This window comes from Lithobates pipiens, unplaced genomic scaffold (assembly GCF_037356315.1).
Source record: "Lithobates pipiens isolate NorthernLeopardFrog02 unplaced genomic scaffold, aLitPip1_a1.2 Scaffold_3, whole genome shotgun sequence".
Lineage (NCBI taxonomy): Eukaryota > Metazoa > Chordata > Amphibia > Anura > Ranidae > Lithobates > Lithobates pipiens.
The window spans coordinates 49,714,671-49,732,702 of record NW_027507790.1 but is presented as its reverse complement, the minus strand read 5'-3'; the positions used below and the strand labels follow the sequence as shown (position 1 = coordinate 49,732,702).

General features: G+C 39.7%; 1 protein-coding gene across 1 annotated transcript in view; it reads left to right on the top strand.

Moving 5' to 3' along the window:
* The window catches only part of PPIL2 (peptidylprolyl isomerase like 2), a 103,854-nt gene that overhangs the window by 3,675 nt on the left and 82,147 nt on the right, over window positions 1-18,032 (top strand). The window contains exons 3-5 of the mRNA XM_077461644.1: window positions 3,671-3,716; window positions 11,991-12,053; window positions 14,744-14,795. Of these exons, the coding sequence (XP_077317770.1) occupies window positions 3,671-3,716; window positions 11,991-12,053; window positions 14,744-14,795 (161 nt within the window). The remainder of the gene's footprint in view (window positions 1-3,670; window positions 3,717-11,990; window positions 12,054-14,743; window positions 14,796-18,032) is intronic.

Below are 18,032 nucleotides of genomic sequence, written 5' to 3'. Positions count from 1 at the left end.
CTGTGTTAGATTGGCCCAGTCAAAGTCCAGACCTAAATCCAATTGAGAATCTGTGGAAAGACTTTAAAATTGCTGTCCAGACACTCTCCATCCAATTTGACAAGTCTTGAGCTATTTTTCAAAGAAGAATGGGCACAAATGTCACTTTCTAGATGTGCAAAACTGGTAGAGACACCCCCCTGCAGCTGTAATTGCAGGGAAAGGTGTTTCTACAATGTATTGACTCAGGGGGGGGCTGAATAGAAATGCACACTAGAGCTGCACAAATAATCGCTAAAAAAATCTTGATCTCGATTCACCCCCTACATCTATATTGCAGAGTTTGCAGATTCTTTCATATAATAAGTGGAGAGACTTTCTGAGCACTACTCAGCTTTCAAAAGAAAACATCTGGGCAGTCTGCCAAGTTTAGAACCTTCCTTCTTAGATCAAAGGGATTCACTTGTTTGTAAAAAAAAAAAAAAAAAAGTCTGGGCAGTCTGGCAAGTTTTCAACAACGCGTAAATGCAGGAAGTGTAATCACTTAAAGTCTAAATCTTTTTCTGACACTTCTTTCTTAATCAATATTTTTTGCTAGAAAATTACTTGGAACCCCCAAACATATATATTTTAGCAGAGACCCTAGGGACTAAAATGGCAATTGCTGCAATATTTTATGCCACACTGTATTTTCCCAGCGGTCTTTCAAACACAATTTTTTTGGGAAAAAATACACTTCAATGAATAAAACGAAAACGCTGCGAGAATCGTGATATATCTACTAAGCAAAAAAATCACGATTCTCATTTTAGCCAGAATCGTGCAGCTCTAATGCACACCACACTTTTCAGATATTTATTTGGAAAACCATTTATGATTTTCCTTCCACTTCACAATTATTATGTGCCACTTTTTGTTGGTCTATCACATACAACTCCAATAAGATACCCTTATGTTGGTTGTAACATGACAAAATGTGGAAAATTTCAAGGGGTGTGAATATTTTTTCAAGTCACTGGATGTAAAACATTAAAAATAAGTGTCTATACTGTTTAAAATCCAGTAATACATGGTCTCGCTCTGCACATGCTCAGCTGCTCTCTATTTTATGCACTGCTGAATTTGTAGAGGCCGATCTGCTGACAGCCTTAAAGCAGAATTCAGTCCTATCATTTACAGTCAAGAAAGCTGCTTCTGTTTCATCTGCAACTGCCACTGTGCTGCACATGTGATCAGTTATGATACCATCCATTTGATGATTTGACAGTTTAGTTGAGGACACAAATGTGACAGTTAGCAATCCCAGCATTCCAGTAATGTAACTGTATTTTGAAACCGTTACAACAATGGATTTAATACATTTTTATGATTTACTGCTGCTCAGTGGCCCTGAGCATAAATGTGGCAGCCTCCAGCAAAAAGTAACTGGAGCAATATTGGGGGCAATTTATAGCACAGACTAATTTTGGTAGCATTATTATTAATGTGGAATGTATGTTCCTTACTAAAGAACATTATTTTTTATCAAGTTGTTATGGGTAAAGGTCCTGTGGTGTTGAGTGTTAACTTGAAATGCTCCTTCCCCTGCATTGAGAGTAAGGTCCCCTTGTGTAGAGAATGCACACAGAGGATGACACACTGTCAATTATACATCCATCTCCTTGAAATGTTGTGTTCAGAAATCAGTAAGCAGTTTGTGGTGTGTTGTCACATACTGGATCTTCGGATTTTACAGCTACTAGAAAGATGGGAAATAATACTTTGTATCCCAGGGGATTATCAAATGATATATGATGTCATTATTCTTCTTTTATGAATGTGTTGGTACTCACCTGCTGATCAGACAGTGAAAAGAACAGCAACGCACTGAAATGACATCAGCTAGCACATATAAGTGGCAGTGCTTGATTATTTTTGTTTTAGATATATTTCTTGGTTTTGGAATGGACAGAAACCAACAATGGTCTCATCATTAAATTACCATAATAACAAAGTTAGCGTTTATATCGGGTACAGCAAACCCAATCATACAAGAAACCAATAAGTCAGTATAGAAATCCAGCTATCAACAGAGCCCGATTAGCTACTACTGCTACCCTACATGGAAGTCAGAGGCTAACTTCAAGACAGACTGTGGTACATGTGCCTGTTGTATGTTAAGATACATTAAAGTAAACCTGTGCACACTAAAGTGTTTACATGTTCTAAACAAGCAGTAAAACCATTTTAAACTGAGTCCTCATTCACATCTGTGACTATAGGCATTGTGGAAAAAATGTGTCTTCCAAGTTTACAACAAAGGCACTGAAATTTCTGAAGCCAGACTTTATAGTTTTCCTTGTGATCTGAGAATAAAATACTTCACAGTACACGTATTTAGGTCAACGAGAGCTTGTTTTAAAAAATTTTTAAAGAGAAATTTCACCCGTTTTTTTTTTTTTTTTTTTTTTTTTTTTTTACTAAAAATCAGCAGCTACAAATACTGTAGATCAGGTATTTACCAGTCCATAGATTCCAGTGCTGTCTTTCCACAGCCAATTCTTCCAGCAGTTGCAGGTCCCCAGCTCCACCATCTTGGATTTAGGAGCTAGCTGTGACTTCCTAATGAATCACGGTCAGCTCCCCACTGCATGTTTTGAGATCACGGCGCACAGTGAAACTGGTCCTGCAGCCTACTAGGACATGTGATATCTCCCAGGAGGTTGCAGGTGGGTAGAGGGAATGAGATTGAGGAAGTGGGAGCGGGTACCAACAACAAAAACATTACTTACTCCACCTAGGCAAGGTTTAAGGGAATGGGAGTGATCAACCCATTTCCTCCCCTCACCTCTGTTACTAATTAACACCTTTTGTTACTTTCTATACTGACTTTATATGCCGGCATTTCTCCGTTCCACCACGCCCATACTGACAAAAAAAAAAAACTCCATGCCCTCACCACCTCCCTCCAAAAAAAAATTGCAACTATTCCTGCTAGGTGAAGGAAGAGAATGAGCAGTACTTCACTTTTTGAGTCAAGTTCCGCTTTAAAACTTGTTGAGAATATGCAGATAGTATTATTGTGCATATTCTGGGTACAAGTGTGCTTTCAATTATATTTGATGCCTGCAACCATACAATGTATACCCTGGACTACTATGATCTTTGTATGACTCTTGAGCCACTTTCTTCTTTTTCCTTTTCCTTTCCTTTTCCTTTCCTTTCCTTTTCCTTTTCCTTTCCTTTTTCCTTTCCTTTTCCTTTCCTTTTCTTTCTTTTCTTTTCTTTTCTTTTCTTTTCTTTTCTTTTCTTTTCTTTTCTTTTCTTTTCTTTTCTTTTCTTTTCTTTTCTTTTCTTTTCTTTTCTTTTCTTTTCTTTTCTTTTCTTTTCTTTTCTTTCTTTCTTTCTATTCAATAAAAAACAATTTGCAAGTAAATAGTTTTTGAATGTATGGTAAACAATTGAAATCCAGCTTTAATCCATGAAGGATTGAGCAATGCTCAATATACTCAAAATAACACAACTCTGTGTTGGATGACATTACTGTAAAAAAAAAATAATAATAATAATAATTTTGCGAAGCATTTCCTAAAAATGTATGGCTTGTTAACCTAATTAAAGATTTTTTTTTTTTTTTTTTTTTTTTTAAATAACACTAAACACCTGAAAAATATAAAACCATGAACATCTAACCCTTTTTTTTTTTTTACAGATATTCCAAAGACAAACTTCAGACGTTTACCCTTTGATCACTGCAGGTATTGAACATACTTTATAACGCGTTTGTCATATATCAGGCTAGGTTCACAGCCTGTGTGAAGTCCTCTGAACTTTAGCAGATGCGCAGAGGTGTCATTAATTGTAAAATAACGTGTCACACATTTCATATTCCTGATATGTGTCTCTTGTGTAACCGAGATGAGCTGAGATGGGTAAACTGTATCCTGTTCTCTTTGAATCGCTTCCCTTCCTTCCTAGGTATGAGAGCACCTCCATCTCAGCGTGGTTTGTTCTCTGGCTCTGCTGGGTGCAGTTTGCTTGTCTTTTTTTAATGGCCAAGACTTGTGCTGCCATAACCCCCCGCACAGTAATCCACTGGGAAAATCAGTGTGCTGCTATTTCTTAGAGCTGGGCGATTTTTTTTTTTCAAAAAAAAAAAAAATCTCTGTGATTTATTTTTTATTTTGTTTTAAATTTTTTTTTTAAAACAACTCGATTCACGATTTGAATCGAGGTGTTTATTTATTTTTTTATTTTTTTGATGGACACCGCAGTGGTCCTGATGAGCTGCGGGCAAGAGTTTTAGGCGAGGTCACGGCTTGGACCTAGTCCGCGACCTCACCTAAAAACTCCTGCCCGCAGCTCCTCAGGACCGCTGCGGTGTCAGCGCCAGTCCTGGGGAAAAAAATAAATAAACAATTTGCTGAAATTTTGAATTGATTTGACCTCTCAACTCGATTCAAGATTTAAATCGATTTTTTTTTTTTTTTTTTTTTTTTTTTCCCAGCCCTACTATTTCTCCACCCTGCCTCTCCAAGCCCCTTATGCAGCTGAGAACAGAGATTATGTGATCAGTTATAAAGAAAAAAGTATTTTTATAATGTTATACTGTATGTATATACAAATTGTGTTGCCTTTCATTTTCTATTTTAAATTAAATGAGTTGTTTTACAAGGTGAGTGTTCACATATACTTTAATGGCACCCCCACACATTAGCAACCCCACTTTTCTGTGTGTTTAGCCTATCCTATATCTCCAGTGGTCAGGGCCATCTATAATATTGATTGGATCCTGGGCAAAATTTTTCTTGGGGCCCCCCCCATGCAATTTCATTCTCCACTTGCTCTGAGACATACAATAAATAGCAGCTAGACTTAAAATCAGTTTAATGTATCAGATCAGGCAGAAATTGCGATTGGTTTTCAGAAGTTAAAGCATATCATTACTGCTTACTGACTGGTTGCTAGAGGTTACAGCACACATTATAGCTCACTGATTCGTTGCTAGAGGTTACAGCACATCATCACCTCATTGCATGGGAGCATGATATACATATGAATGCTGCCTTTATTTACATATCAATCCGCATCTATTTACTTACTAATTCTGCTGCTATTTACATATGAATGACGGTTACTTACATGTAAACACAGGGTCTACAGGTGAGTTGCTTGCATACAACAATAGGGCAGAGCTGGGCAGCATTAGTACCAGATATCGGGACACAGCACAGGACTAAAACTTCAAGGTACAAGGGAATTTAGACTGGGATAGTTGGCAAGTATGAGGCAGCTGCTTTGGGCCCCCAACAATGACAGGGCCCAGGGCAGCTGCCCCCTTTGCCCTGCCTTAAAGACGGCCCTGCCAGTGGTGAAATGCCAAGGAGATAGTAACATGGGTAACTTTCCTGTTCCTTACATAGTAACATATAGTTAGTCTGGTTGAAATAAGTCCATCCAGTTCAGCCAATAAAAAAGGGGAAAACAAAAACATTTTTACATTCCTATACCCACAGTTGATTTAGAGGAAAAAAAAACAGCAGAGCATGGTCCAATTTGCTCCAGCAGGGGAAAAAATCTTTCCTGATCCCCAAAGTGGCATCGGATATTCCCTGATTCAACTTTACCTATAAATGTTAGTATCCATTTATGTTATGTACATTTAGAAAATAATGCAGGCAATCTTTAAGGCAATCTACTGAGCTAGACAGAACCAGATCCTTCTCTACTATAGATTCCCCTAGCATGTATGCATATTCTTAGCCCCCAATTGCATACGTTTACATTTATCAACATTAAACCTCATTTGCCATATTATTGCCCAATTAAAAAGTGTATTGAGGTTGGCTTGTAAGTTGGAGACATCCTGTAAGGATGTTATAACACTGCATAGCTTGATGTCATCTAAAAAAAAACCTGAAATGGTACTTTTAATCCCTGGCACTATATAATTTATAAAGTTATTAAAGTGTAAGGGTCCAAACACTGAACCTTGGGGTACACCATTAATAACCTTCGACCATTCAGAGTATGAATCATTAACCACTACACTCTGAATACGGTATATGGAACCGTTCCTGTATTTAGCACTATTTGCTCTTCACATCCTGATTGGCGATTCAATACAGATGCACTCCATTGAATACTTACTGTGCGAGGTGTGAAAATAATGTCCGGTCTGAACTGTTTCCCGGCAACCGGCATATTTTTATTTATTTTTTCCTTTTTATAATGGCTGCCAGCTGTATTCTTCTTCCTATTTCATGCTCTATTACAGGTACTACCCTTGTTGTTTTATGTGGTAAGGTGTGCCGAACTTCTGCCTTGTTGCAGTTTCCTCTTCTTACAGCTTGTCCATCTACCATAGATGACCATGGCCCCTCTTTCTGCTCCATGCACCCAACAGTTTATATCCTCTTCCACTGCTGTTTCACGCTAGAATTGTTCAGTTATTTGTTTCAACCTTGTATATAGTGGATAATTATCAGGGAAATTACTGACAGAAATCAGGCCACCTGTCATCAGTTTTAACAACCATTTTTAGGTGTATTTTCTCCTTTTCACACACATGTTGAATTTGCTTTCCTTTGTGTTGCATGGTAGTAACTGAACAGGGATTAATGACGTTTTTTTTCTCTGAGACTCAAACTCTTCAGTGAGTTGTTAAAGCTTTCCAAAGAAGATTTAACACAACCGTTTTGGAGCTGGTTGCCAACAGTAGAGACTTTCTCTATTTTCATAAGCAAAGAATGCCAGCTTAAAGTTAATGCTTTTGCTTGCTTTGCTGGATCCTGTGCTTGAACCTCACTAGGAGCACTGGAAGCCTTGTGACCCAGAGTCATGGCCTACAGCCTCTTTATTGTTTCTCTTTGGTTATGGATCTTTCACCAAATTTATTTTTACTGCTGGTCCCACTTTGTCTTTTTCCTCAATTGAGGGACACCAAAAGTCTTTCACATTTGTGTTATACTGCCACCTACAGGAGTATTAACTGGCAAACAAGAAAAACCGTAGGCCAGCCGAAGATAAATTATTATTTTTTCCTCCCTTCAGTCAAGACTTCTCCACATCGCTGCTAGAGCTTGTCTCCAAAGTCATCCTCAACCTAGATTTGGAATACCATGTTTAGACCTCACTGGACTGGGCATTGCATGCATAGTTTGGAGGTGACCTCTGGGCAGTGGGTTTTGCTTCTGGTGAATTTTCGTTGTGGAGCATTTTCAGGATTCGGAGCTGCTGGCATTGCCTCAGTGCTTATCCTTTCTCAGATGACTTGCTTAGTGAATAGGCTGGTCAGGCCAGCAGAGAAGCTACAGGCAAGTGCCTTTTGTTCCTCATTCCAATTTATACGGCAAAAGGTTGACACTGGGACTGAGCGCCTAATGTCATCTGCTGGATGGAGTTTTGCACACACTTTCCGCTTTCTCTTCCTACCATACAGTGTCAAAGAAACATCTTCCCCGCTGCTACTTCTTCGTCCCTTTTGTACTGCCTGCCTATTGGGACTTTAGTCACCCCTGCCCATACAAACCTCATCTGCTACTGGCTGTCTCGATTTCATGAATATCTGAGGCTATGCCTCACCCTGATCCTATATTTTGCCTTACCCTCATGCATTTGTGTCATATCAAATTCTAGACACAAGCAGGGACATTGAGTGCACAGTTTCTCTGTACCAGGTGCATTTACTGTCCAGATAGTGGTAATCCAGGACATGTGTTGCAGGTAGGGGATGCAGTATATGTGGCCTCCAAGCTCAGCATCAAACTTGACAAATTTGTCTCCAGGTGCAGGGATCCTCCAGTGGAAGCAGTGGAATGTCACCCATTTCTTTGTGGAACAAATCCCTTTTCTTCTTGCAGCTGAATCTGGACCAGAGTTTGACTTTCAACACTGTCAAGGCCCAGGTTTCTGTTCTTACTATTCTGTTTCAGAGACCACTGGCCTCTCACTTCTTAAGACCTTGGTACAGGGTTAACCATGCCCCTGGAAAAGAGCTCTGGCTTCTCATACCACCGTTTCTAGGTGGCTAAGGCAGACCAACATCCAAGCTTTTTGGTCTCAAAGATCAGGTTTCACCCTTTTCTGTCACGGTGCACTCTTCTTTTTGGTCTTTTTCGACATCAAGCAACTCTTCAGACGGCTATTTGAACTTCTGGTAGTCCCCATTTCTTGGGCCTGTTAGCATTTGTTTGCTTTGTTGCCAACTCATCAGTTGTGCTAGATGTCCTGAAGGTAAAAGCCTTCAAGCCTTCCTGCGTCCCCCCCCCCTTTTTTTTTTTTTTTCTTCCTTAGAGTCCTTACTTGCTCTTTGTCATGTTTTACAGTCTTCCAGCACAATTCATTCCTTGCTAAAGCCTATTAAAACTTTGTTTAAAGACAGCCAACAATCCACATTGGAGCTGGATGGTGCTTTAAAAACTTTAAGAAATCTGATTAACGCTTGCTGAAAGCTTTGTGAATGCCTTGCAGTATACATCGCTGTTCAGACTAACATTTATAAACCAACACCCATATAAATGATCGTCTTTCTGTTAGGAATCTTCTCGTGTGATCAGTCAAAACTCCAGATGTATTGAGAAGAAGAAAATTTATTTATGATGTGGCCCACAAAAGGGAGACATGCTTACAGGACAAAAGCTGCAGTAAAAGTCCCACAAAAGAATGTGCCTCCCCCCTCCTTATACCCTACAAGAATACCACCTCTATGCTTCTATTGGCTGAGGAAACATAGATAACGTGTCTGGTACAAACTAGTACTTTATTTTGGCTATCCAGGTTTCCTGTACAATCTTATGCTATCATATATAGTTAAACCTAATCATCCTACAACTTACTATGGAGTTCGTTAAGACAAAACAATACAAGTTAATACAACAATGTGTTCAGAAGTAAGTTTTAAAAATCAGTCTCAGGAATATTGTTTTTCTATAAGTCACACAATAAACATTTAAAACTTTTCTAACACTTTCCTTCTAGAGCTGTCTTACTGTCTGATGTTACTGTGTCATGCTCTTCTCATTTTCAAGCGGATGGCTTTCAAATTTTTTGGTTCTTTAAACAGAAGCAGTTTTTTTTCAACTTTTTGGTTTTAGCAGCTCTGAATCCGAGTCTTCCTCTCTCTATCAATCACTACAAAATGGAACATGAGATTTTTCTCCTGTTTTATTTTTTCTTCTTTTTCTGTGCCTGTAAGGTTTTTGTATCTTGGCTTTATCAATTCATGGTAATGCTGGCATCCATATCATCTCTCTATAGATGCTTTTGTCACTTGTCACCAGTCTTCTGTTCTCTGCCATTACAAATTTTTGTTTGCTGTCCTTCAGGCATTTGGGTTCTTAAGACTGCAGTTTTTCTGGATCATTGCTGTGTTGATTGGGATGCCAGGCTTTTTTTCTTCAGTTTGCCTACCCATTTTTAGGTTTGCTTTAGGATGGCCGTGTTTTTAATATCTTTCCACCCCATTAACCTATAGACAAATAGATTTTTATTTCTTTTTTGTTTATTGACCATAACAAAAAAAAATAAAAAATATTTTATTTTCTTGAGTTTATTGGGGAACATGAATCCCACCCTTGGTTTATAGTTCCCAGGTACATGAGTCCCATTTGCTGTACGTCTATTTGCACCAGCTGTGGGTATATGCCATCAGTCATACTGGGTACTTTGATGAACTTGTCTTTTTTTATTTTTATTTTTTTACAGCCTTATTACTATGCAAGAATGTACTTTTCTAGCAATTCCAAGAAAAATGGCCCTCTTCCTAAATTTTTATTATTTTAGTCCTGAACATAATAAAAAAATATACCCAGTATATACATTCTATTTTTTTTTGCTTGATGTGTATTTGTATCCAAAACTTTTTTATTTTGGGTAAAGTGCGAAAGTAATAGAAACTGTGTTAGGTCTGTGTCCTCACTGAGGAGATGTACCCGGTAGATGTGCAACAAATTGAAATGTTATTGCTGAAACTGAAAATGCAGGATATACTTGGGCAAAAACCGAAAATGACAGTTTTAAAAAAAATATATTTTTTTTACATATAATTTGTATTCTATTTGACTTTTTAATTAATATCATAAATTTAAATGAACATTAATTTATTGTTGGCCATTATTGGCACCTTTTTTAGTGCAAGAAAAGCTCATGAAAAATGTATCCCTTTTGATTTCTATGTATGTCTTCATACTGGTCCAGTGCACTTCCATTGGGGTGTTAAAAATCCTGCTTGCTTCATTTTTGGTCAGTTAATAAAAAACACACCTTCCTGTTGAAATGCATTGGAAATGCAGCAAGAACGCATCAATAACACACCCATGTTACATTTTTAATGCGATTTACGAGTCACATGACCTATGAAAAACACACCATAAGCACAGTAAAATGGTGGTAAAATTGCGGCAAAATCACGCACGTTTTCTGTGCCATTATCGTTACCTTGGCACCTTTTTCTACTATCGGCAAAATGACCAGTGACCATTATCACCAAGACGGAAAGTGATGGAGAAATCCAAAACTGTACTGAAGGTGAGGGGAACTCTCCCAACTACTAAGAAAGGATGTCCTCTCGCTTTATCAGGTGTTCAGGAGAGGATGTGCAGTTAAACCCCCCCAGAATAGGCTCAGAAAAAAAAAGTGACATGGGTTTTATCTCTGCCTTCCTTGAAAAAACAGTAGTTTTGATTATACATACACTTTAAAGTGGGGTGCCCCTTAAAAAAAAATAATAATAAAAAAAAAGAATTAAAAGTCAGCAGCTACAAATACTGCAGCTGCTGACTTTTAATAATTGGACAGTTACCTATCCCAGGGTCCAGCGATGCGGGGGAGCGAAGCCCCGCTCGGCGGCGCCGGCATTCTTACTGTGGGCACCCGGCTGTGGCTTCACAGCCGAGGTCCCACTGCGCATGCGCGAGCGGCGCAGTGTGCCGTGATACGCTGCACAGTCATCTGGGACCTGTCACGTGTCCCAAATGACTGACTGCACCAATGGGAAGTGACGTCAGGTGCCCGGGCACTGAAGGAGGCAGACTACAAGGGACCCCCTAGCAACAGGCATTTAGAGGTGAGTTAAATCCTTTTTTTTATTTTTTATTTTTTTTTAGGAATATTCATCCTCATTTTATTATATATATATATATATATATATATAAAATATATAATTTTTTTTTTTTTTGGGGGGGGGGGGGGGGGAGAGAGAAACATCACTTTAACTTTTTATTGTAATGAATACTTAATGTCTACTGATTCTTCAGCTTCTGATTTAAATGATGTTTCACATTTTGTGGATTAGTGCACTCATCTCATTATAAATCCTTTATAATAATCATTTTTGATCACCTTGGAACTAATATATATTTCAACTGTTAAATTATACCTAAAGGCAAAACTTTTTTTAGTTTTTTGGATAGAGAGGAGAGAGGTTAGAACTCTTCCCAGTTTTTATTGCTGTCTGTTCCCCCGTTGAGGAGATTTCCCCCCCCCCCCCCCCTCCACTCTATTTTTCCTGTTTACCATTATTGTTGAAAGTGAAAGTAAAATAAAATACCAAATTTTGGTATGTCCCCAGAAACGTAATAGAGGGGAAATCTTCCAATGGGGGACATTAGTTCTGGTGACCCAGGTGTCCCCAAGGAATTCCCTTAATTTGGAGGGATTTCCTCTCACTTCCTGTTTATCTATGAGACAGGAAGTAAAGGGAAATCTCGGCAATGGGACACTGGGGGGGAAAAAATAAAAAATCTGACAGGAGTTATAACCCTCCCTTGCTCTATCCAAAATTAAAAAATACGTTTTACCTATAACTTCTACTTTTAAGTGACTTGGATTTTAAATTCTCTCACTCTTTCATCTTGTCCTCGCAGCTGTTTGAATATCCAGTCTGCGGGGTCTGATTTGAGTAATATGCAACATTTTGTGGATTAGTGCACTCATCTCATTATAAATCCTGTATAATAATCTGTGTTTGCCTTGGAACTAAAATATTTTTGAACGTTAAGTGACTTGGATTTAAAATTCTGTTACTTTTTCAGCTTGTCCCTGCAGCCCTTTGAATATCCAGTCTGCACACCAGATGGAATAGTTTTTGATCTTCTGTAAGTGCATTTTGAAATTGATAACCTTAGTTGTCTGTAACCAGTTATCTTTAGATGAACATACTAAAAGTGTTGTTGAATACGTACAATAGACTGTCTATTTTGCCAATAAAATGTTAGAGCCTGGGCACTAGCTATATTTCCACCATGAAAGGTGTGTATGTATATACATCTGATATTTCATAGTAAACCTTTCATCTGTGATAAAAGCCTTAATATTGAGAGGATTTTCAACAGTATTGAAGCTCTGAGCTTCTTTTTCCTAGGCTTTTAGAATATCCTAAGCATAGGGAGAAATCATGTACATTAATACACATATTTGTGGTTTAAATCACAGAAGTACTAGTTTGCTTGAAGTTTAAAGTGGCTGGTAAGTTAGAGTGGATCTGCCAGCCAACTTTCTTTAGTGTGTATGTTTTTAGATAAAGTTGGGACCAATGACCTCATTTCTTTCCTGCCACTTGTTGCCGTTTTCATGAGACGGGTAACTGGACGCCTCGTTATTATTATTATTATTATTATTATTATTATTATTATTATTATTATATACGGTGCCTTGAAAAAGTATTCATGGCTCTTGAAATTTTCCAAATTTTGTCATGTTACAACCAAAAACGTAAATTAATTATGTTAATCGCATTTTATGTGATAAACCAACACAAAGTGGCACATAATTATGAAGCGGAAGGAAAATGATAAATGGTATTGACTTTTTTTTTTTTACAAATATCTGAAAAGTCTGGCGTGCATTTGTGGAACCAATTTCCTTTAGAAGTCACCTAATTAGTAAATGGAGTCCATCTCCTGTGTAATTTAATCTCAGTATGATTACAGCTGTTCTGTAAAGCCCTCAGAGGTTTTTTTTAGCGAATCTTGGGGAAAAAACTACATCATGAAGGCCAAGGAACACACCAGACAGGTCAGGGATAAAATTACGTAAAAGTTTAAAGCGGTGTTAGGGTATTTAAAAAAAAAAAAAAAAAAGTCCCAAGCTTTGAACATCTCACTGAGCACTGTTCAATCCATCATCTGCAACTGCAAACTTTCCAAGACATGGCCGTTGACCTAAACTGACAGACTGGCCAAGGAGAGTGTTAATCAGAGAAGCAGCCCAGCGGCTCATAATAACGCTGGAGGAGCTGCAGAGATCCACAGCTCTGGTGGGAGAATCTGTCTACAGGAAAAATATTAGTGGTGCACTCCACAAATCTGGCCTTTAACCTCCCTGGCGGTACGATTATTTCAGATTTTTGGTGCTGAAAGCAGTACCATTATTTTGCATGGAAATTTGGCGTTTTATATTGTAGGTCTGTAATTCTTAGGAATAACTCACTTAAATCTGTCCAAACCAGTCTAGTAGACATCCCGGGTATGATGAAGAAAAAACGAAATCATAAATTATATTAAAATAAATAACTATACCAAATAATAAAAAAAAAGATTCAATAATGTAATCAAATCAAAAACACTGAAATTTGCTCAGTTGCAGAATTGTCACTGTCATTACTTTCAGTGTTTGATGACTGATCTCCCCACAAGTCACTATTGCTCAATTCGTCAAGTGATTCTAATTTAATTTATTATCGCTGTTTTCTAGCTGGTCTAAAACCACTTTTGATGTAAAGGGACGGTTTTGGTTGCTATGGACAATCTCCAGTTTCCAGGCAGAAAAAAATGTTTTTATAATGTAAAACTGCATGCAGGACATGGGACAAACCACTAGGGACAAAAGGGAGATGAAATAATTTCATACAGTAATGTAATCTGTAAGATTACAGTATACTGTATGTATAGTGTGTGTTTCACTTTTTGAATTTGGCGCCGTTCTCCTTCCCCATGTGTCGCAACGAACAGAGTCCGGCTCCGCGATGAATCGAGCGGAGGACAAGCCGCTCACACTGCAGGGAGACATCGCAGGATCCAGGGGACAAGGTAAGTAAGCTCTTCCTGGATCCTGCGATGTGATCCTGAGTCTGGCTCAGGATTACCACTTTTGGTTCTGAAATTCCACCCCGAGCCAGATTTGGAAATACCGCCAGGGAAGTTAAGAGTGGCAAGAAGAGAAGAGAGCCATTGTTGAAAGAATAAGAAGTCTTGTTTGCAGTTTTTGAGAAGCCTTGTGGGGCACAGCAAATGTGAAAGAAGGTGCTCTGGTTAGATGAGACCAAAATTTTACTTTTTGGCCTTAAAGCAAAATACTGCACATCACCCTGAACGCACCATTCCCACTGTGAGACCTGGTGGCGGCAGCATCATGTTGTGGGGATGCTTTTATTTTTCAGCAGGGACAGGGAAGCTGGTCAGAGTTGATGGGAAGATGGATGGAGAAGGATTAAGAGGAAGGATTAAGAGGGCACTGCTCAGGGAATTTGCCATCTAAAGAAAAGGGGAAATGGTAAAAAAAGTAATAGCTGTGGGGGGTGATCTGATTGGGGTGGCAGAAGTGCAGTTTTTAGGTGGAAGTGGGGTAGGCTTCCCTGAATAAATGGGTTTTGGACCTCAAAAATGCGGTCACATGCCAAAAACTACAGGCTTGCAGATCCCAGCACCAAAACCCAGCAGTTTCCAGGAAACGAGAATTAAAACTGTCTGCTGTATTTTTTATTTTTTTATTTAAAGTGTAATATGAATTCTGATTATTGATCTTAATCATAAGGGATTTTGATTTGATATTGTTTGTTTTCCTGCAGGAGTATTGTCCCATGGATAAAGCGATATGGAACTAACCCTATCACAGGAGAGGTGTGTTTTTCTGTCTACATGTTGTGCATTTTCTCTCTCTATTTTTCCACAGCAAAAACTTAGTCGGTTTCAATGCAGGTAACTGAGGTATTAACGGATGAAAATGTACAATATATGGGAGTGTTTTTTTTATTTTATTTTTTTATTTAACCACTTCAGCCCTGGACCATTTTGCTGGTCAAAGACCAGACCACTTTTTGCGTTTCGGCACTGCGTCGCTTTAACTGACAATTTCGCGGTCGTGTGACATGGCTCCCAAACAAAATTGATGGCCTTTTTCCCCCCACAAATAGAGCTTTCTTTTGGTGGTATTTGATCACCCCTGCGGTTTTTATTTTTTGTGCTATAAACAAAAATGGAGCTACAATTTAAAAGAAAACGCATTCTTTTTTACTTTTTGTTATAATAAATATCCCCCAAAAATATATTAAAAAAACATTTTCTTTTCCTCAGTTTAGGCCAATACGTATTCTTCTACGTATTTTTGGTAAAAAAACCCCGCAATAAGCGATTATTGATTGGTTTGCATTATAGCGTTTACAAAATAGGGGATAGTTTTATGGCATTTTTATTAATATTTTTTTTTTTTTTGCTAGTAATGGTGGCGATCAGCGATTTTTATTGTGACTGTGACATTACGGTGGACACATCGGACATTTTTGACACATTTTTGGGACCATTGTCATTTATACAGCAATCACTGCTATATAAATGCAGTGATTCCTGTGTAAATGACACTGGCAGTGAAGGGGTTAACCAGTGGGTGGCAGTGTAGGGGTTAAGTGTTCCTAGGGGTGTGTTACTAACTGTGGGGGGGTTGGGCTTTCATTTAGTGAACACTGATCTCTGCTCCAATCACATGGAGCAGAGATCAGCGTCATTAGTTGCTAGGCAGAACGGGGAAATGCTGTTAACAATGGCATTTCCTCGTTCAGCTGCCCCGTGAGATGATCGCTGGTATGCCCGTGGCGATCGAGTACGCGGGGCCCGCGACTGGACTCACGGGGGTCCCGACCAGCACGCGAGCCGGCGGCGTGCTTGCGATGGCAGGGCGGCATTAAAAATTGGACGTACCTGTACGCCAATATGCCTGCCCGTGCCATTCTGCCGACGTACAACGGCGTGCGCTGGTCGGGAACCGGTTAAAATATCTTGCCTAGGACCCCTTTCACACTGGGGTGCTTTGCAGGTGCTACATCGCTAAAAATAGCACCTGCAAAGCGCAGTGAAAGAGCCATTTCTCACACTACAGTGTGAAACGGTAAAAAAAAGTCCTGCTAGCAGCATCTTTGATAAATATAAAAAGTAGAGGCTTGATTACGTTGTAAATAGTATGTACCTAAGAGAATGATAATTGCGCTTCAACCGCTGAAAAAACTATTGTAACAAATATCCCAAACAGAGGGTGACAGATAAAGATGGGGCTTACTGAAGGGCAATACATATGGTGAATCTCTTATCAAAAATTGATATTTATTAGGTATATACAAAATGTGGATAAAATGATGAAAACCAATACTAGACTAACCCTGGTACAGATTATTGGGCTGGTCAAAAACTACCACAAAAACAGCGTCCGGACGCAAGGGAAATTGGTGTCAGCCTTGCCATCCACCAGTGTGGAGTGTCCAGCAATTGCTGAGTGTGGCAGATTGACTAATATCAAACCCCCCCCCAAGGCTCGAGCCAGCAAGGGGAAAGAAAAGGCAGGGAAGGGGATCAATGTAAATCCATGTATGTCCTGGACAGATTTAGTATAGGGATGGTCCCTTATAGTGTCTTTTTACAGCACTGAACAGACTAGGTAATACAGCCAATGGAGAGTAAATAGCAGCAAAGTCTGTTGGTACATGTGAATCACTAAGATCACTGTGACTATAGACCACAAAGAGTCCAAAATATCCTGCTGCAGATATGTCTCCAGTGAAAAACTTGTCAATCAGCAGTGAGCACTGATAGCTAACGTTCTGATGTGGTTCAGAAGTGAAAGCAACTGCAATACATTACCACTCCCAGTGCCGGGTAAATGCCGTCCGGTATTTTGGAAGTGGTGCGTTCCTTTTTCATATGCTCAGCTCCCACGGGATCCTCATACTATCAGGGAGGTATCACTTGAGGAACGCTGTATTCTGGGACAAGCAGGGCTGCTATGTGTGGAGGCTTATCACCTGTAAGTCAGGTAGAGTCCATGGACATGTCCGTCTGGTTCTTTCCTTCCTATTGCCGGGATCGTACGATTGTAATCCTACCCTTAGTGTGCGGGCTCGCAAGCAACTATGGGGGATGCCACCGTATTGTGCCGTTCGAACGGGACTGACGTCAACGTGTTTCACATTTGGGGGTGTGTAGCTACATCTGGACGTATTGGTGGCGTACGAGGGCTCCTTCTTAAGAACGTCCATTCCTCGGATATGCCCACTGAGCAAAAAGCAAAAAAGGAGCCGCACCAAGTCTGTGTAGTAACTGGATTACTGTGGCTTGTTTGTTGCTTGCTCAGACGACCATGTATCTCTTTCATTCTACAGTGTTGATCCTTATTGTCTCAAATTGAGACTAAGGCTGGGTTCACACTGCTGCGGGGGGAGATCCGGATGTGATTCGCACAGCAAATCACATCCGATCTCCGTAGCACTGCGAGTTCAGCCATACAGATAGTATGGCTGAACTCGCAGCTGTCCCGCAGCGAACTCGCAGCTGTCCCGCAGCAAACTCGCACAGGACCCTTTTTTGGGTCCGCAACGGAATCGGATCGCATGGGGGTTCACACCATGCGATCCGATTCCTGTGCGAGTCGGCAGATCGCACTGCGATATGCCGACGGATCTGGGGGTGTCATTAACATAACATTGACACCCCCAGCCGTCCGCATAGGGCAGTGTGAACTGCCGGCGGGAGGTATGCGATGCGGGAAAACGCCGCGGATTCGCGGCGTTCCCGCATCGCAATAGTGTGAACCTAGCCTAAAGGGGCCATGAAAGGTATCAAATTAAAATTAGATACCGAAATTAAATGGTGTCAAGACATGCTATTATCCCATTGTTTAATCTAGGAGACAACACCCTCCTGCTGACTAAATCCAGACTATAATTACCATCTACATCATAATAGTATTGGAGGAGTTTCAGAAAGCCTTCCCACATTGACCCGGAAAAAAATGTTTCAATGGGGATAGTCTTACCAGTGAAGAAGGCAGATCTGGTAAGGAGAGGGATAAAGACAGGGGGGATATACGGAAGA